General features: G+C 54.3%; 6 protein-coding genes across 6 annotated transcripts; 5 read left to right on the top strand and 1 right to left on the bottom strand.

Moving 5' to 3' along the window:
• Positions 1 to 459: 459 nt before the first annotated feature.
• Positions 460 to 2,793, top strand: EI97DRAFT_444907 (uncharacterized protein; the record flags this gene model as incomplete). The annotated part of the gene is made up of 3 exons (XM_033799930.1): positions 460 to 944; positions 1,268 to 1,436; positions 1,519 to 2,793. 3 exons carry the CDS (start codon positions 460 to 462, stop codon positions 2,791 to 2,793), a joined length of 1,929 nt encoding a protein of 642 aa, XP_033650914.1.
• Positions 2,794 to 2,935: 142 nt separating this feature from the next.
• EI97DRAFT_155535 (uncharacterized protein) lies at positions 2,936 to 3,453 on the top strand. The gene has a single exon (XM_033793290.1). It carries the CDS (start codon positions 3,077 to 3,079, stop codon positions 3,413 to 3,415), a length of 339 nt encoding a protein of 112 aa, XP_033650913.1. The 5' UTR covers positions 2,936 to 3,076; the 3' UTR covers positions 3,416 to 3,453.
• Positions 3,454 to 3,817: 364 nt separating this feature from the next.
• EI97DRAFT_436028 (FAD-binding domain-containing protein) lies at positions 3,818 to 5,413 on the top strand. Its single transcript, XM_033799007.1, has one exon. It carries the CDS (start codon positions 4,104 to 4,106, stop codon positions 5,301 to 5,303), a length of 1,200 nt encoding a protein of 399 aa, XP_033650912.1. The 5' UTR covers positions 3,818 to 4,103; the 3' UTR covers positions 5,304 to 5,413.
• A 676-nt stretch (positions 5,414 to 6,089) lies between these two features.
• On the bottom strand, positions 6,090 to 8,165 carry EI97DRAFT_461042 (NPR2-domain-containing protein; the record flags this gene model as incomplete). The annotated part of the gene is made up of 3 exons (XM_033801162.1): positions 6,090 to 7,519; positions 7,571 to 8,056; positions 8,111 to 8,165. 3 exons carry the CDS (start codon positions 8,163 to 8,165, stop codon positions 6,090 to 6,092), a joined length of 1,971 nt encoding a protein of 656 aa, XP_033650911.1.
• Positions 8,166 to 11,036: 2,871 nt separating this feature from the next.
• Positions 11,037 to 14,282, top strand: EI97DRAFT_436026 (uncharacterized protein). Its single transcript, XM_033799006.1, has 7 exons — positions 11,037 to 11,523; positions 11,582 to 11,684; positions 11,739 to 11,855; positions 11,911 to 12,009; positions 12,059 to 12,163; positions 12,218 to 12,359; positions 12,406 to 14,282. The coding sequence occupies exons 1-7, from the start codon at positions 11,405 to 11,407 to the stop codon at positions 13,890 to 13,892; spliced, it is 2,172 nt and encodes a 723-aa protein (XP_033650910.1). The 5' UTR covers positions 11,037 to 11,404; the 3' UTR covers positions 13,893 to 14,282.
• A 1,450-nt stretch (positions 14,283 to 15,732) lies between these two features.
• On the top strand, positions 15,733 to 18,137 carry EI97DRAFT_480670 (alpha/beta-hydrolase). Its single transcript, XM_033802031.1, has 3 exons — positions 15,733 to 16,383; positions 16,437 to 17,498; positions 17,565 to 18,137. The coding sequence occupies exons 1-3, from the start codon at positions 16,029 to 16,031 to the stop codon at positions 17,825 to 17,827; spliced, it is 1,680 nt and encodes a 559-aa protein (XP_033650909.1). The 5' UTR covers positions 15,733 to 16,028; the 3' UTR covers positions 17,828 to 18,137.
• The last annotated feature ends 1,623 nt before the right edge of the window (positions 18,138 to 19,760 follow it).

Here is a 19,760-nt window from a genome sequence, read left to right as displayed (position 1 = left end):
ACGATAGACTTTGAAGGAAGCCCCTCTCCATGGATAACGCGTCACATGGTCACAACACGACATAGCACTACGGAACAATGTCTCTCAACAAAAATTGCCCCAACCACAGTGGTCTACCTCCTCCTCCTACTGGTACCTACAGTAGGTCCATGGCCCGCCAAGCCGAACCATGAGAAGCGGTGAACCTTGCAGCACCCAAAAGAGAAATGGACTAGGCGGCCCTGTCCCTGCCCAGAAACACGATTGGCGATTGGTGAAGGAATCTCCGCTCTCCCTTTCCCGGTTCTCGTTTCTCCTGCGGGTTGCGGGGAACCAACGAGATGCAAACGATAGGACGGGGCTGCGGGGGAGGCCCAGCGAGCTGCGAGACATGGGAGGCACAGAAGACACTGACCCACGAGGGGAGTGGGAATTGGGAATTCGGGCTAGACTTCATCAGAAGCGTAGCATGGTGAATCGATGAATCGACGAGAGTCAGGGACAGCCGGCGCAGGTGGAGCCGACGACTTGCAAGTCAACAAAAGCCCCTCTTCTCAGCACTACTTTTTTAGGTTATTCATGTTTGTGCCCTTCTCAGCCACCCATCGTTGGAGAACTGCCATCAGCAGGTGTGGCAGCGGCGGCGGTCCAGAATGGCGACGAGTGAGGAGGTGGAGAGGGCCGCTTTCAGCAGACGGCGACTTGCTGCGCAGTGGCGAGGCAGCTCCAGCTGAAGGGGAGCGGAGGGAGAGGACTACTGTGCCACTTTGGATTGCGTCGACGTTGGGGATGCACAAGGATTTGGCATCGCCGAAAGCTGTTTGCGGGTCCAAGCCATACTGTGGTAGTAATAATGCTGCGCTCGGTCAACGAAGCAATTGCTGTTGCAGCCAGAATGATCCTTTGAAGCAAGCAAGCAAGCAGTACTCCGTACTGTGTACGGAGTATATCGAGAGGGAGATATAGTAGGTCATTGATCCCCCGCCTGCATCTTGCACCCGCTTCGGCCTTGTTCCAGATCTATTAATCGCGACTCTCGGCCCTTCTCCTCTCCCCGTCACCCCATTCCCCTTCTCCCCCCTCTCCCCCCTCCCGCTGCGCTGCAACCCGTGGACACGCTCCACTCCACGCTAACCGGCACCGCCGCAACACGCACATGATATCGACAATCATCATGATATCGCCATGATATAGACACCTGCACCATCATCTGCACATGTTTCGCATCGCCTTCCTTGACGCGTCGCCTGTCGTCACCTTTTGATCTCTACTGCTACAAAAATACTAGTCAGGCCCTCTCGTCAGTAGTGGACCTTCTCGACCTCGCACACCGATTATTTTCCCTCACTCCACTTTCGTCCTCCTCTCTTCCGCGGCTTCGGCACGTCGCCCTCCGACCTCATTCCCCCCCATGTTGGCTTGGTGATGCCGTGCACCGCTCCTCTCCGTTCCACCACGTCTGCCGCCTCCCCCTCTGTTTTCCCTCCCGCTGCAAGCCCGCCTGGAAAGGGCTGACCGTCAACAAAAGACCTTGGATAGATTACGGGCCATCAGATGGGTCCTTCACGCGTCCAGGGTCGTCTGCACAAGCGCGGAACCTCCGCTCCCACCATGATTGCGAGCCCGACCGCCCTCAACCCTCTCCCAGACTCAGAGGCCTTTCTCTTCAAGCGCTCCCCGACCCCGAGCACCACCCATGAGGAGCCCTGGAATGCGCCTGCCCGGCCCCAGCCCATCCACGCCTCGTCCTCGTCCCACCACTCCAACAAGACCAAACTCTACCTGCGCAAACTTTCATCTGGCAGAGACGCCCATTCGCTCGACCTCTCCAGACCGGCCGCTGAGAATGAGGGCCTGGCGGGCCTGGGTATCACCGATTATTCGCCCTCTGTGACCTCCCGCGCTCGTCACACCCGCTCCACCTCCACCAACTCGCACTTCTCAACCTCGTCCTCTCTCCGCCCCACGGCCCCGTATATGCCTCCCATCCTTCCCACCCCGTCATCCTACACGCCGCCTCACACCCGCTCCACCCCTCCATCGGTCCTGGGTCACGAGTCCGACGTCGATGCTATCATGGCCGACGACGAGCTCCGCCTCTGGCAAAACACCAAGCGGAGGTCCGCCTCCATTGCCTCTTCGGCGCCGGCCGTCGCCCCACCGCTCAGGATTTACACGCCCAGCTCCTCTGCACGAAACGGCGAAAGCTTCTCGCACTCCTCCGCCTCCTTGGTCTCTCCCATTGCTCAAGCACGCTCCCGCGGCGACACCCTGAAGTCCATCGACACGGCCACCTCCCCCAGTTCGCGCACCTCGTTCGACAAGGCCTTCACCTTCATTCGAGGCGGTGGGCGCGACTCCCCCGTTGACCCTGCTGCCCGTGCCGCCTCCATTCGCGCCGCTCGTATAGCGTTCCAGCAGAAGGAGGAGGCCAAGGAGCGGAAACACGACAAAGAAGCCTCCAAGCTCGCAGAACGGCAGAACCAGAAGCTATACAAGAAGGAGGAGCGGCAGAGACGCAAGTCGGAACACATGGACAGGCCACATTATCCCGCGAGCGCTGCTGATTCCTACAATGAGAAGTCGACTCCAAGACCCTCCATTGGCGGTAGGCAGTATTCCGATGCTTACCATCCTCACGCGGAAACGACGCTGCCGGTCTTCGTGCCCACGGTGAGAGATAGCGAGAAACGTGGTATGCGCCATCCCAAGGTGACGGGCGCCCGCGCTGCGAAGAGTCGCTGGATCCGGTTCGTTACCTGGTTCAAGACGAGGATCCTGAGGATATCCAATCGCGTGCACGTTCGTTCCTAAGGGTAGGGTTGGGGAGGGACCACTACCTACACACGAGAAAAAACACCACACCCTGCATACTTCACGGCCGCTATACAGGTGTCGTCAATGACACAATGACATGCATCCTTACTCATCCCTCGTCAGCATTCTGATTTCAACATCATCTCGGAGGGTTGTGCGGAGCACATTCCGCCACCGTTGTCCACCTTCGACGTAACCCGACCTCGGTTTTTGCAATCTTTTCGCTCTTAAGCATGGCGCTTGGTTTTTACGATCACCCACACGGAAGTAACGACTGTTGATGTCAATCTCTTCCCTTTTCTTCTCTCTCTCGTTATCTCTGCATACATTTTGTAGACGGCCTTTAGGGTTATGGGACATTCGCATTTTTCCACCATGGATTATCGGATTGGGAGTCTTGGATAGGGGCCCTCATTACTGGGTTCTGGCGCTTGTATATATCTGGTTATTTGTCTTATTGCTTGGGATTGCGGCTTTGGGGTCCTTTGTCGCAATGGGAGTTTGTGGGCCTCTTTGCTATGGCGACGGTCCTTTGGATAGGGCAATGCAGGTACCGTTCTTATTTTATCAGATATGTGATCGTCGTATGCAATGTGATGCTGGTCCGGTGCAGAGATAATCAATTTATCCTGCCATAATGGGAAGCTGAGAATGAAGCTCTCCCGATGCAGCTTTCGGATCACCATCTATCAAGATCGGATCCGTGCACCACCCAGCTCCAACCATCAGATCCGAAGTTGTACCGAGCACTTCCATCTCTTCCACGACAAACCAAAAGTCTCCCGCACACATCCCATGCGGAGTCCCGCCATGTTCTCCTCCTCCTCATAGTCGCCATGCCTCCCCGAAGCATACCGCGGGTCCCAACCGCTCTCCGGAGCGTCGCCAGGGCGCCGCGGCCCATACCCAGATGCTTCTCCCAGACGCAGCGCCGGTGGGCCAGCGACGACTCCGGAGATGGGGGAAAGAAGAAGAAAGCCCCGCCCATGACCAAGTTCCACGTCGATTTGTTTTCGAGTATGGGCCAGCGTATCGCGAAAGAGAAGGAGACGATTCAGGAGTTGGCCAAGTACAAAGTCGAAGGGGCTATGTATCGGACGGTGCAGAAGATATTCAGTAAGGAGGATGAGACCACACCATGGCAAATGGAGAGAGGATAGTTATACTGATGCGGTGGGATAGTTGTTGCTGTCGTTGGCTGTTTTGCGTACTGGTTCGGCCAGTATGGGTGGCCGGAGCCGGACCTCCAATCCACCACTCCCCTCTCCGCCGTGAAACCGCCAGAACACAACATCGACGACTCGAACATGGAGCCCGCCTTCATCGACCTCCAGACCATCGTAGGACGGGAGAACCTCTCGCTCGAGAAGGCGGACCTGGAATCGCACGCCGGATCCTCGTGGTCCTCCCACGCCGCCGAGCCCCACCACATCCCCTTCTGCATCGTCAAACCCCGAACCACGGAAGAAGTCAGCGCCATCATGAAGATCTGCCACGACCGCCGCATCCCCGTGACGGCCTACTCGGGCGGCACCAGCCTCGAGGGCCACTTCACGCCGACGCGCGGCGGCGTCTGCATCGACTTCAGCAACATGGACCGGATCCTCAAACTCAACGCCGACGACCTCGACGTCGTGGTCCAACCCGCCGTCGGCTGGGAACACCTCAACGAGGAGCTGGCGCAATCCAACCTCTTCTTCCCCCCGGACCCAGGCCCCGGCGCCATGATCGGCGGCATGATCGGCACCGGCTGCTCGGGCACAAACGCCTTCCGCTACGGCACCATGAAGGACTGGGTCCTCTCCCTCACCGTCGTGCTCGCCGACGGCACAATCATCAAGACGCGCCAGCGGCCCCGCAAATCCTCGGCGGGCTACGACCTCACGCGCCTCTTCGTCGGCAGCGAGGGCACCCTGGGCCTCGTGACGGAAGCCACACTCAGACTTGCCGTCAAGCCGCAGCACATGAGCGTCGCCGTGTGCGCGTTCCCCACGGTGCGCAAGGCCGCCGAGTGCGCCTTCAAGGTCGTCCAGGCGGGCGTGCCCATCGCCGCCATCGAGATCCTCGATGATGTCCAGATGCAATGCATCAACGACGCGGGGCGTACGCGGCGCACGTGGATGAACGCACCTACATTATTCTTCAAATTCGCGGGCACGCCGGCCTCGGTCAAGGAGCAGATTGCCCAGGTGCGGAAACTCGCGTCGGGCACGGGGTCCGTGTCGTTTGAGTTTGCGCGCAACGAGCAAGAGCAGCAGGATCTGTGGGCGGCGAGGAAGGAGGCGTTGTGGAGCGTCATGGCCAAGGGGGAGGGCAGGGAGGATGTAGGTGTTTGGACGACGGATGTCGCGGTGCCGATATCGAGGTTGCCGGATTTGATGGAGGAGACGAAGGAGGAGGTGAGGAGGAGTGGGTTGTTGGCGAGTATTGTGGGGCATGTTGGGGATGGGAATTTCCACTGTAAGCCCTTTTCTTCTTCTTCTTCGTCGTCTTTTTGTCCTGTTTGATCCCTTCTCATTACTCTTTTCCCCCCACTGTCAGGTCCAGTGCTAACACGTCCTTTTTCAGCGATCATACTATACTCCAAATCCACCCCCTCAGAACACACCAAGGTCTCGCAACTCGTGCACCGCATGGTCACGCGGGCCATCGAGATGGAAGGCACCGCGACGGGCGAGCACGGCGTCGGCCTCGTCAAGCGCGATTACCTCCCCCACGAGCTGGGCCAGGACACCGTGGATCTCATGCGTAGGATCAAGTTGGCGCTGGATCCCTTGTGTTTGCTGAATTGCGATAAGGTGGTTAGGATGGAGGAGGGGGAGGGGGAGGGGAAAGGGAAGGGGAGGGAGAAGGGGAAGGGGGAGTAGGGAGTAGGGAGTAGGGAGGAGGGAGGAGGGAGGAGGGAGGAGGGAGGTATGATGGTGGGTGATTTGTATGGGGATTTGTATGGGGATGTGGATGGGGATTTGGATGGGGATAGATCCGTGGTATTGGGACTATATTGTCCATATGTTTTTCTGTTCCTCACGTCAAAGGACAGGCGGCTCTTTGCACGCTGCTCACCCAGCACTGCCTTATATCATCCAGCATCAAGCGATCTCCCAACCTCCAACTCCATTCTCCGTTCCTTACTCAAACACGCCAACGAAATCCAGTCCCCCCACCCCTACTCAACCAACCAGGCCCCTTACCAATCCCCAATCCGAATCCCATCACATCCCGAAATCCAAGAACAGCCTCTTCAATCCCACTCGCTCATCTCCCTCAAACAATTCAAAAGTACTCCCCACTCCTCACTTCCAAAAAAACCCCACCTCCCCAACCCCCCTCACCTTCTCCTCCACCACGCGCTCCCCGGCCCCAACCTCGGTGCAAATCTCGTCAAAGCAATGCATCCCATCGAGGAACCTTATGAGCGGGAGGAATCGTCCCGGACCCTGCACGTCGTCTGCCGTTGGTGGTGAAGGGGGTGCGGCACGAGCAGCAGGAATTGGAGGAGGAAGAGGGGGAAGCGCAGTGGTATCGAAACCAGATACATCTTTCCCGTAAGACGACGAGGAGTGCGGTTCCTCTTGTGCATGGGTATGCGTGTGTGTATGCGCAAGGGAATGGGAATGGGAAGATATTGATTTGTGGCGTCCTCCTCCGCTGCTGATGGCTGCTCCTGCGGGCGTTGCTGTCGCTGTCGCTGTTACTGTTGTCGTGGTTGTAATTGTTGTGGGTGTCTTTGTGCCCGAGGGAGCCGGATGCGGATTCGAAGACATAGCCATCGTCATCGTCGATGCTTTCCTCGCTGCTGCTGCGCTTCCCGTCTTTAAGTCATGCACCTGCTTGCCACCTCCTCCAGCTCCTTCCTCAGGTCCCACATTTCCGTGTCCCTGTCCATAAGCCTGCGTACCAGCGCCGGGCGTACTCCCCACCGAACCCGTCAGAATCGCATACCGCTGCACGCGATACAAGAACCCCTTGACGATGCCAAACGTGATGAACCGCCGGATATCGATCCCCCGCAGCAAATCCACATTCTCGAGCACCCAGTTGCGCAGAGGTAGGCCCTGCCGGAGCGACGTGTACAATGTGATGAGATAGAGCGGATTGGGCATTGTATCCGCCTCCTCTTCTCCGTTGTTGTCGTTATCATCAACATCTTCACCCGCGCGCGAGGCCGAAGGCGACGGGACGTCGAAGTCGGATTTCGCTAAGTGGGAAGAAGAACTGGCGTTTGACTCCGAGCGGGTAGGTTCGGAAGACAGGTTCGACGAAACCGAGTCCCTTGTCCTTGGGACTGTGGATGTTGAGGCTGACGAGTCGTGCCGGAGACGCGTACGCTTATTACTGCTGGGCGGTCGCGCGCGCGGGACTCGCACGTACCGTGCGCATTCCTCCTGGACGCTCTTCTCGACGATGAAGGCGCCGATGTCGGCGGTTGGGGCGTAGATGGCGCCGAAGTGGAAGACGTCGAGCAGGACGAGGCAGCCGTAGTAGGCTAGGTGCTGCAGGGCCTTTTTCGTGAGGGAGAGGTCCGTGTCGGCGAGGTGGGCGATTTGGTTGACCGAGTTGATGCCGTTGATGTAGGGGGTTATGCGGTTGAGGGTCAGGTCCGAGGAGATGGGCGAGGTGAGGGAGGAGAGCGAGATGGTGAGGAGGGGGACTTGGTAGGAGTGGATGGGTGGGGGTGGGGGGTGCGCCGGGAAGAGCTTGAGGTTGATGGTGTTGGAGTCGTCTGGTTCTTCTTGTTAGTCTCCATCTAGGAAGAGAGTGGGAGGGGACGTACCGATGGGTATCATGCACTCGGCGTAGTTGTTCAAATCCTCCAGAACCACCTCGCACAGCGCGTATATCTTGCTCGGCGCCCCCGTGTCAATGCCCAACCCCGCAATAGACGTCCTCCGCCCATCCTGCCAGATATTCTCCTCCTCCCTACTCAGAAACCCAGCCTGCTCTTCCAATCCCCGCAACAACCTCCCCATCTTTCGCACCACCTCCCCATACGCCGCCCAGTCCTTGATCGCCTCGTCAATCACAAGCGCAAAGTTGAAGATGTATTCGTTCCTGCTGTATTTACCTTCTCTTACACAAACAGGATAGCCAAGGATGCGGTGGTGGTTGGTGCAGAGCGTGATCAAGCGGTCGCAGAATTGCTGGGTGGGGATTAGGTAGGTGGAGACGGAATCGAAGTCGAAGAGCGGGGAGGGGAGGGCCGAAGGGTCGCTGGAGGGTGTTATGCTCCCTTCGGGGACCTGGTGGAGGACGCGGGAGCCTGGGTTTGTTGTTGAGCGACGAGCATATGTAGGGAATATCGGAGGGATTATACCTTTCTCATGGTGGAAGCGGGCGAAGAAGATTGCCTTTATGGCCCGCGTAGGCATTGAGGGAAAATGTAATGTAAGGTAAGGCTTGCTATATCCAAACTGTAGGCCTACATGATGTTTGGGGATGTGGTTGAAGCGAGGGCCCGGAGCTTTGGTGTTGGACAAACGAACGCATGGTCCGTGCTCGTTTTCCTCAAGCTTGAGAGATCCGATCCATGTTCCACCAGTTCACTTTGCCTTGTCACTGAATCCATTCCCGCAGTGTTGGCATCTCAACGAAGTAAATAATCACACGACCGTGCGGTCCCTACATATCACCGGTTTGAGATTTGATGCACTTAGCCACCTTTAATACTGCCCGGATTGATAAGTCCCCTTCTCTGTAACACTACTGTGAACCACATAGCTTCTGCTTCCACGATAGATTGCAACATCTAATTCTCTACTTCGAGATGCGGTAGTCGAAACGATTAAAAAAGTAAAAGTAAAAATAAAAACAAAAAATAAAAAAATGAACATAAAAAAATCAAAAGACGAAAGATGAAAAGGTTCGATTCACGCGTGTAAGACAACTCCACATCATACTATAGCGAGTCGAGGATCTGAATGAAATGTTTGTCAGAACGGAACAGGCGTGTGTCAGGCCAGATAAGAGATACAGTTATGGTAATAATATCATGGAACACTTGTTCTGCATTGTGTTTGGGCACTTGAAACATCTTACTACCCACTTAATGCAATATCACTGGTTAGCCTCCGACCGTCTCGCTGCGTATGACAATGGAAAGGCATGTGAAATCTCAAAACGGTGAGGCGTTGGTCGTATAATGCAATCAGTCAGTCAAACCGACTCTGAGAAACGGCTTAGTGGCGAAGACAAAGGCACAGTGTGCGATAGAGAGAGGCCCGCCGTACGTTGGATTATGTTGAGACTTGGGACTAGCTTCTGGATGTATAGGCAAGTCCAACAATAAATAATGCGGCGTCTGAGGCGGATTTCGCGCCAAACCTGCGTCCCAACACAATGGCAAAGAGACGGGAGGTTATATCGGTGAGTCGATCGAGCCGAGCGTAAGCGTTCGTAAACGGTAGGCGGATTTAAGTGACTAGCTAGGATGCCACAATGCCGTCCCGTGTCGTAAAAGTTGGCCATTCTTCCATGCAGCGAACAACGGGTACCAAGCCGTTTGTGGCTTACTTCCTCTCTGTGGAAGGCGTGGGGAATTATTGTTTCCTGGAAACTCACCGATCAGAATCCAACACTCCCGAATCGCGGCGAAGACCTAGAGCAAAGGCAGACTCCATCTTGCAGATGATGAAAAGAAAGCCGATGATGAGCCACACCACCCTCAGCGATGGAGTGTTCGAATCCAACACTAGTGGCTCGCGGCGAGAAAAGACGCCTCGAAAGGAAGAGGGAAGAGTTGATGATTCTAGCAAATAATGAAAGACGGTTAGACTTCCAGTGCGCTAATAAAATCGCAAGTGTCTTTGGGTCTTGGTGTCTAGGAGGCTGTACCAACGACATGGCTCTGGTAAGCGCCCAACGTGGCGGAAGAGGCACTAAGGGGTGAGAGTGGCATAGCTCCACTCCATTGAGGCAAAGCTTTCAGCTAGTTGGTAGGCGAGTAGAAAAATAAGTAGACATCACTAGTGCCAATAATTAGTCCAACAAGACAAAAGCTGAGCAGAGAAACAAGTCGAATCATGGAGCCGAATGGACTGTTGGATCTCGGCTTGCGGTCCATATCAAAGGCGAGAGATGCAGGACGGAAGAGACAGCGGCGAAGAAGAATCAACTTTAAAGAAAACCCGCAAGCTCTCGCAGGCCACCTGCATTGCCGGCCATGCGACCCAGAGGCCCAGCGGCGCTTGATTTCCCGATTTAGACTTCATCAAGCGCGGTATCGTCGTTGATGCAAGCGGGCGGCGTAGCAAAGAATCTGTAATCGGGGAAAGGCGGTACGGTCTGTCCCAAGCGGTTGCCAAAACGAACGAACACGCTCACTGTCTCGGAGGTTGGGTGAAAAATAAAGAAGCATGAGCAACACCGGTATAGTGGTGGTGCGAAATGGGATGGAAGAGGAGGCCACAGAGAGGCGAAGCTGAGCTGGAGACGGGAAGAGGGAGCTTGACATGACGCTAGCCCCAGAGTAGCAATATTCGTGCTCAGCTCTACGCGCAGAATCCTCCATCACAGTCAACCAGTGCTCAATTTGATGCCAGTCGGCCACGTCGCCTGTGGGAACTGTTGCTGGTGGAAGCAATTCACAGTGAAGTCGGTCAGACGGGAATGCTGAATGGGAAGTTTGAGGGTCTCACTGTGCCATATGGCTGCAGATGGGCTGACCACCCTGACATAGTTATGTAGTCGCGTTGACAGGTCGTGCATTAGTCTGCTGGAGTGAGACCGGGAAGCAGGAGAAAGATTGATTGATGGAGCCGGAGAAGGGCCCACAATTTGCAAAGATGCAGTGTTGGTATATCCGTTGGATGAAGAGGGGATTTCCTCATGTTGGGGACGGGGAGAATTGATCTCACAACCTAATAGACGCGCCCCACGCCGTCCTGTTTCTCAGTCCCAAACATGCCATCTCGAACCAGAACAACGGGACGCCATCCTTGCGAACCGCGATCCGAGACAGCAGCTGAAGGCGTGGTTGTGAAGGGCAAATCATCGCAGGGGCCGGTGCGTCCGGCGCTTAGGAGCAGGGTGGCTTGCAACAAGTTGATGCCCTGCAGCGGCCATTGGCGTGTCACCAGCCAAGGTGGACGGCAAGCAAGCAGGGGGGAATGATTGAGATGGAGGGATGCAGCGGGCGGAGTCTGTGGGGAGGGCCTGGTTTGATGACCTTGGGAGGAGTTCGCTGAGGCGGCCGCCGGCAGCTCGTGCAGGGTGTCTTGAGAGAGGTGTGCAACCCAGCAGCCCTCACCTCTCGTCAGTTACACCACCACCTCCGCTGCCCGTCCCGGGCGTACCCTACATCGCCCACTGCTTCCACGCGAAGTCCAAACATCGCCGCATCCAGAAAATTCAAGGCGTAGTCAAGAGCTGTGCCCCGCCTGAGAGTTTCTCAAAAGCAATCGTCGTCCCCCTTTCCCTGCCTTGCGTACCATATCTACCACCTCCATCTCCACGCAGTCCGAACATCTCACCGTTCAGCCTTCCGCCAGTCCCGACGGTTCGCATGCGATAGGCGCCGTCATTGGATTCAGCGACGTTCGAATACAAACTGCCGGCTCTATTGGAGCACTCAGCAGCCCATACGCGCATGTTCACACGCTCATAAAGAGGCATGGCTACGGTCACGCAGGTCATGCCGTCGCCCACTACCACTGGCTTGAAGTCCGCCTTCAGCCCTTATACAGACTCGCCTAGCTCCCCCGCTCCTTTTGGAAAGGTCCTCTCGAACAGGTGAGGCTTCTCTGAATCAATTCAATTGTGACACCGTTCGCTGATACAACTTCCATAGGTCTTCCGGAGCCACTTCCGACCATCTCGCACCCCCTCCTAGCCCTTATCCAGCCACCGTAGATCCATCCCCTGTTGATAGTAATGGTACCAATGGAACAGAAGTATGATATGCCGTCAGAGGATATCCTACAATCATGAGGCTGATGCGCTTGCAGATCGAGGAAGATGAGCAGGAGAACGAGGTAAATGAGGACCCTGTGAGTGCACTGCGGTCGCCTGGCATGGACATCATCAGCCCTGCCAGTTATGCCAGTCAAGATAGTCAGGACAAGGTGGGAGAGGCACGGATTTCACGGTAACAACTGTGTCTTTCTAACAGACTATCAGCCTTCGAAGCTTCACACATCACTTCCAGCGCGCTACCGATCCGACTCCGACGACGCGCCTCAGTCTGTCATCCACGCGCCTGCAAACTTTAAAACATTCGTCAGTATTCCAGCCACGTTGCACGGCATTGCCGCTGACAGTCGTGCAGAACCGTGTTTCTGTCTCAGCCGCAAGCTCCCATGAAACTTCATCAGATCAGACGGCCGTGGTGTCACCGCAAACCCCGGAGGCGAACATGATTCCAGACGATAAGGTTCGTCTCGCTCACGTGGCTTTGACGCACGCTGTGATGGCTGAACATGCTCAGCAAACTTCGACCTATACGCATCCCATTGACACCACCATCCCGCCCTCCGGCGCTCCAGACCGTACTACACCCCGCGCGCAGACGCGAGAAGACTACGAACAGGATGGCAAGAGGCGAAGCAGAGTCAGCCTTAGCCTCGCAGGCATGTCCTCCACGCCTCATCTATACCAGACAGCTAATTTTGGCAGATATCGCTGAAACAGACGATAACCCTGCCCATGACACAACGTCCACGTCCGAAAGCGCAAGGGATGGGAGCCAATCATCTCAATCGCAGAAGCAATCGCCAGGACAGCCCAGTGCATCAGAACCCATCCCCGCAGCCTCGCAGACAATGGGCGAGGTTTTGCACGGCATCCACGAAACGGAGAAAGAGATTGCTGCACTGAGGACTGCGTTGAACGAATGCTGGACCTTGTGCAACACGCTTGCCAAACTGAGCCAGTCTCATCGACAGAAAATGTTTCACTACTCGGGTCGCCAAGGCGACATCCAAGAGCAAGCATGGAGAACATGCTGGCGCCTATGCCAGAAACTGTACGAGTCACGAGACGACAATCACACGGCGCAGATATTACCCATTCTGGAGCTATGTCGCGACTTCTGCCAGGCATTGTTCGAAGTGCGACACCGTGGAGACGAAGCGGCGGATTCGGTATTGCGCGTTAGCTTTGAACTGAACAATCACCTCTACAATGCACACGATCGGACGTTGCCCGAGGCCTTCCGGGAGAGGACCTTGGACTTCTACGTTACCTTGTGCCACCGATTAATGAAGCAGAACACTTCCCTGCCTGAGGAAACTGACGCTTTGCTTCACGCCTGCTGGTCGCTGGCTGAAATGCTGTTCAGCATTAGGCAAAATAGCCGCGAAGGGAAGCCAGCTGATGAGGAACTGCTTGGTTCGGCGATACAGGCGTGTTGGGAACTCTGCGATATGTTCCGCGACGGTTGGACACAGGTCCGTCCCGAACGCGGCACCCCAAGACCCGCACAATACTCATTTGCTCCGCCTGCGTCCGTCACGCATTCCCAAGTTTCCTTCTCAGAGAGGTCGGGAATCTCCTCCAACCTCAGCGCATCCTACCACTCCGCCATATCCATGAGGCAGCAACCACCCGAAACCCCGACCACCATCTTCGACGATCGCGAGGAGCTCTCCCCCATGGCCGAAGAGCAAAACGTCCCGAACATTCTTGTCCTCGGCCCCGAAGCCGGCCAAACCCGCACCCATGACCGCTGGTCCTCGGCCGCATCCAGTCTCTCCACCTACTCCGACGCCTCCATCCACACCTCGTCTACCGCCACCGCCGGCCGCGAAGACCCGAACCTCGTCCGCCTCAAAGGCCTCATCGTCAAAGCCGCCATGAACACGGGCTACGCGCGACAAACACCCTTGCCAGACTACGTCCGGACCCTCTCGTCCAACAGCTTCGGCACCATCCCCTGGCAAGTCTCCCTCTTTGAACAGTACAGGAGCCTCGTACTTTCGGATCCGACCCTTCGAACCGTGCACACACAGCCGCTGCGCCGATGGACGGCCAGCGAAATCAGCCGCGCTGTGCAGCTCATGGGGCGCTCGAAGCAGTTTGTCTGGTTCCGCGATCTGTATCGGTTCGTGTTTGGCGCGTTTCCCGAGGATAGTGGGCAGCGGAATATGATCATCAACGCTTAGTTTGCTCGTTTTCGGGGGGTTTGTTTTGGATCTGTTGATACGTATTGGATTATGTGGTTTGACGATTTCGGATTGGGTGGAGTGGGTGGGCACTTGAGAGTTTTCGTTCGCGTTTTGGAAGGGTTCGGGTTGGTGTTTTTTTCTATTGCGCGCGATATACCCCCAACGCTCACTTTTTTGGTTGCGAATGTATTTGCTTCGTCGTTTCCCCGGGGTTAGGAGTTGTCGGGTTGGCGAGGCTCCTTTTTGACTAGTGCAGTAGTGATGTGATGGGACTTTTTGCTGTAAAAATGTGTATCCCGAATTCGTAAATGGTTGTAACAGGGTCTGTGAGATTGGAGTGCTAGAATAATAGCGTGTCGTCCGGAGGATAAACCAGCTTGGTGGGATTCGTTGTGATGCTATCTATCTATGCATGAGCCTCCGCATGATGTGGGAAACTTGTTTGGATGTTCCGAATAGGGAAGTGGTCATTGTGGTACGTGTACGTATCTATCTATCTGTACTGCTGTCTCTTTTCCGGGAGCGACGTCTGGAGTCTTCCTCGAGGCCTGGTCTTGGTCTTGGTCTTGGTTCAAGGGTAATGGACTGGTGGTTCGAGGTTGGGATTTGAGATACCCTTGGATAGGGGAGGGTAGATTAGGGTAGGCTTGGGTTTGCGGGATGTACCCTATGTATAGGATAGGTAATTGGCGGTAGAGCGGTAGGGGAGGGGAGGGGAGGGGAGAGGATATTTGAGGTGTCGAGTACATCTCCATTCTTTCCATCGATCATGCCTGTGCTGCTTTTGCGGATGCTTTATTGTGGTGGGATTGCGTGTTTGTTGTTTTTGGACTCACAGAAGTCGGGATGCTTTCAGCCCCTCTATCATACTCGCCACGGCTTCGATGAGTAGCTGGTCGTCGTCCTAATGAGAATGGCCCCAGATAGCTCACCTCGCAGATTCCTCTTCCTCCCCGGCACCAGCCACAGCAGATGCTACAGTTAAGCATAAGCAATCTGAAACCCAACTCTTGCGCTTCGACTAGGTAGTCCTTTATGAGCGTTTTCCCTAAAAGGAAAGAATGTCTAGCGTATTTTTTTTTATTAGCCCCCGCCCTGGACACCTAGAGACGAAGGCCCAATGAAAAGAGGACGGCGGTTGCTGCGCCACCACAGAAAGGCCCAAATTGAATCCTTGGGGGGATCCGACTACCGGTACGGCCATTCAGAGGTCCGTACGTTTGAGCCTCACGCTGTCGAACTTGGACTACGGTACGAAGAATTCCGCCCCAAGGATTAGGACCTGTTCGGTAATGGAATTAAGGACCTCTCGGACGGGCTTTTCACCTGTTGGCAGTATTCTGCAATGAGAGTTTTGACAGCGAGATGTAGTGTCGCGGCTTAAGATACTGCCTGTTACAAAGCACTGCCCGCAAGGAGTCCTTTCTAATAGGCAAGATCCTGCGCATTGTATACCTAGTAAGGCAGGCGGTTAGATAGGTGCAGGATTTAGACGCGGTCCAAGGAAATTACTCTTAAACAGGGGCTATAGAAATTTAAGATACCCCATGAGGGTAACTAAACAGTCCCCCCATTAGGCTTCATTACAGCTGAAAAGCCCGTGCGAGAGATCCTCAATTCCCATACCGAACAGGCCCTTAGGTTCGGCGGCTCGGAATTGAAAGATGAGGGGAAGAGAGATTCATCTTTGTGCAGTCTTCCAATTCTTCCCAAAGTTTTAGACGTCGGCGCACGTAGCTATAGTCACAACTTGCCAGGGAATGAGGAGCGGGACACAGGTATTACACTGCATAACATTACACAGCACATTCCCTCTGCAGCGACTGATAGCATAATAGTTCTCTCGTTGCACAGCCCACGTGCACGGTACCTGACTAGGCCGGGCCTGAGGTTCGACTAGGATACATGGTGATGCTCACTTGTTGGACATTGGCTTTTGCTTGTTTTGGCTGACGTGATGCCACTCCTGGAGAAGGTTACAAACTCTAACAACATCCAGCTGGCCAACAGAGCAGGTTCTATAAGAGGGACAGTGGAGTCAACATCCTTTTCTTTCTACTTACAACCACTGCTTCCTACAGTTGTATTGTCCATCTCCATATCTTCTTCTTTTCCATTTCGGTCATCATCACCATGGGTCGCTGCAGTACTCTCCTTTTACTCGGTGGCCTTCTTGCTTCCGCTTCCGCACGACCATGGACTCCTTGGGACACAGTCCAAACAGGTAACGAGAATGCGGCCACGGTAGCCAATGAGCAGAACAACGCACCACCTTCCGAGAACGCAGATGCTGGGAACGTGTCCGACTACAAGGATATTCCTGCTTCCAAAGAGATCAAATGGGTGCCTTGCTTCGGCGGCAATTTCACGTGCATGAATCTCGAGGTGCCGCTGGACTACAGTGACGAGGGCGCTGGCACCACAAACATTGCTTTTGTCAGAAGTGTGGGTGGTGACGGATCGGGACCTGACATTTTGTTCAACCCTGGTACGTCTGCCTACGTATACAAAGCCTTACAGCAAGCTCACAATCTCTCACAGGTGGCCCTGGGAGTTCTGGAACCGAAAGTCTTCCGCCGAACATCGCGGTCTTCCGAGCTATCTTCGGCGACGAGGTCAACCTCGTCAGCTTCGATCCACGCGGAGTGAAAAACAGCGGCCCCGCAGCTTCCTCCAGCTGTTTTGGCAATGAAACGGAATTTGCCACACTATATTCAGCTATGTCCGCACAGGAGACCTCTATGGCTGAGCGATATAGGCTGGTCAAAGCCTGGGGGGAGAGATGCACTGCCGTCAATGCTGAAAGCAAAACGAAGTACATCGGCACCTCAGCAGTTGTCCAGGACATGAAACATTTCATCGAACTCCAGGCGACGGCAAACGGCAAGAAAGCCGAAGACGCCAAACTCTGGTACTATGGAGTCAGTTACGGTACCGTGGTTGGGCAAACATTCGCGGCCATGTTTCCGGACAAGGTCGAAAGGATGATTCTGGACGCAAACGTTCCCGGTGAGAGGCACTACCAGGGAGATACTTCCATCGACCTGGTCGACGCGGACGCTGCCCTTCTCAGCTTCTTCGATTACTGCGCAGAGGCCGGGCCGGACAAGTGCGCATTCGCAGGGAAGGACACGCAAGGGCAGGATGTTCTGACCAGCGATCAACTGCTCGCTCGTTTCCGCCATATCCTCCACAAACTCGACAATGAGCCTCTCGGATACTGGTCTCTTGCCTCGCCTCTTCCCGGTGTCCTCACAAAGAACCTCCTCTTGTTACAGGCCTTCCAACTCTCTTATACTCCCGGGCAAGGATTTCCATTGCTTGCAAAGCTGCTGCAGGAGGTAGACTATGGCAACGCAACCACGTACATGCAAATCTCGGCTCCCGGCGAAGCCGAAGGGGAGCAGCCCACTGATGCGTTACCTCTAATCACTTGCCTTGACTCCCACAAGCGGCGACGACGACTGAGTCAAGACGAATTCCTGCAATCCATATTCGACCAAGAAGCCATCAGCGATTATCAAGGCAAGGTCTACGCCGCACAAAACGGACTCTTCTGCACGGGGCTGAATATTGCGCCTCCAGAAAGCCAACAATTCGAAGGTATATGTCCACTGCACCGTCCCCCTCTCAAACTTCCATCCGCGTTTCTAACAGTTTTTTTAATAGGTTTCAAAGAGACCAAAACCAAGGACCCCATCCTTTTCGTCAACAGCCTCCGCGATCCTATTACTCCGTTGAGGGCTGCACACGAGATGGCTACATATTTCCCCGGCTCGGCCGTTCTGGCTATCAATGGGACTGGCCACGGTTTGACCGCGGCGTATGGGAAATGCACACAGGAGGTTCTGACTGCGTATCTCAAGGACGCGTCGCTTCCTGAGGCAGGGAAGATCTGTGATCCCGACAAGAAGCCGATTGTGGACCAGTGATTAGAGGAGATGTAAAGATAATTTAGGATTGTGGGGGGCGGGGGCAACTCTTTCTTTCATCAAACGTCGCATCGGACGACATTTTATTGTACCATCTATTCAGAGGATAGACGCAAGGATTGCTGTAGACCGCTATTTACTCGGCTTCAAGTCGTTGTTCATGTATAATAAGATTCTACATGGGCGGGCAGTGTTGAGTAGGATATATATTCGAACTCACGCGAGTACTGTAACCTTGATCACTTTCTGTCTTAACAGGCAGCATCACTTTCCGATTTCCATACCAGTTGCGTTGGAAGCCTTGGGTAGGTTGACCAACCCTGCGTGCTCTATCTACATCGGGTATGACGGTTGCAAACGGATGGGTGTTGTTGGACCCCGGGATTTAGTATTGTCCGGGATAGTATGGTCCGGGATTTAGCATGGTCCGCGATTGAGTCCCTAGGTATGGTCCGGGATTTATTATAAGAACAAGTTTGGGATACCGTATCCTGTCAGCTTCATCGGCTCTACTGTGTTATGTCTCCTTTCTGTTATGTACAATTCCATTTTCCCTTTGTGAACTGTGCAACCGCTGATGCTCCTAAGTGCGTTACCGTGACTAATCGCGTAATGCACGGCCTCGCGTAACGTCAGCGACCGGCTCGTGCACGGGACCGGCTCGTGCACGATTTCGGGATGTTCCACCATCTACAAACTTGAGGCTGTACAGGCCATATATATATCAAAATCACCAGATTTTTTAGTATAACAATTAGAGAGGCTTATTATATTATTTAGAAATAATATATAACTATATTTCCTGGCGGAAGCGGCTAGGTAGCCATATCTTGCGTGTGCACATCGCAGCAGCCGCCTGCAGGGCCTCTACTTCTAGCGCCAGTATCTCTGGCTTTATATCCTCAATATCCTGCAGAGTTGCTGCAGGAGGCTTGAGGCTCTTTTGCTTGCCTCTTTTAGCAAGTTTTATATCATTGCAGAGTTGTTTTTCAATTGTGCGGGCCTGCCGGATTTCCTATGCCCCAAGGGCCTTCTGCTCTCGATCTTGCTGGCACTCTAATTTGGCCGCAGCTCACAGCTATCACCTTTCCTCAAGCAAGGCAGCTTTTTGAGCCTTTGCCTCCCCTCATCACTTGCTCTCTGCATCTTTTTGAGCCTATAGTGCCTTCTTCTCCTCCTCCTGAAGTGCCTGGAGCTGACGAGCCTGCCCAACTTTAGTAGGTGACCAAAATACAGTGCTGCCATTGTACTCTGCTTCCGTCTTAAGGAGCAAAGGCTTGCCTCGCTAATAGCACTTTCTCTTATGGATCAGTGCTTCTTTAAGCTGCTGATTTTCCACCTGAAAGATCTGCTTTTCTGCAGCAATTGAGTGTATTGTATGGGAGAGCTTTGATGCCCATGCATCGTATATATCCTCTATAACTTGGCATAGAAGCTACTCAATTTTACGCCAGTCGCTGGCACTAAGTACTGACGAAGTACTGTCGCTTGAAGATGGGCGGTCATCTGGTTGTGAGCGGAAGCATGCTAATATTCACTCTGGGTTAAAAGCAGCCACACCAGTAGCTTCAAAGGCTATAAGTATAGTTGTGGATTTGAGAGAGCTATTCCAGGCAGCCCAAAATAGGCGGAAAAAATCCCTCTTTGTAATACTGTAGAGTCTCTGGCACCCTTCCATCCATTTAGCTAGATTCTCGCTATACACCCTAGCTAGCAGGCCAAACATGCTGATGTCGAGTAGCTGCAAGGTGTGTATACTGTGAGATAGAAAAATTGCAAGGAGGATCTTGTTGTCATCACAATATTGTATAAAATCCATTGTTATGTGCAATCCATGGCCATCAAGGATCAATAGCCTGTAGCTACGCCTTGCTTTAGGCTTTGTTTCCTGATCAAACACCTGCTTAAGCCAATTAAGGCCAATATTGTAGTT

Source organism: Westerdykella ornata (genome assembly GCF_010094085.1).
Source record: "Westerdykella ornata strain CBS 379.55 unplaced genomic scaffold EI97scaffold_27, whole genome shotgun sequence".
NCBI classification, from domain to species: domain Eukaryota; kingdom Fungi; phylum Ascomycota; class Dothideomycetes; order Pleosporales; family Sporormiaceae; genus Westerdykella; species Westerdykella ornata.
This window is presented reverse-complemented; position numbering and strand designations above follow the sequence as displayed.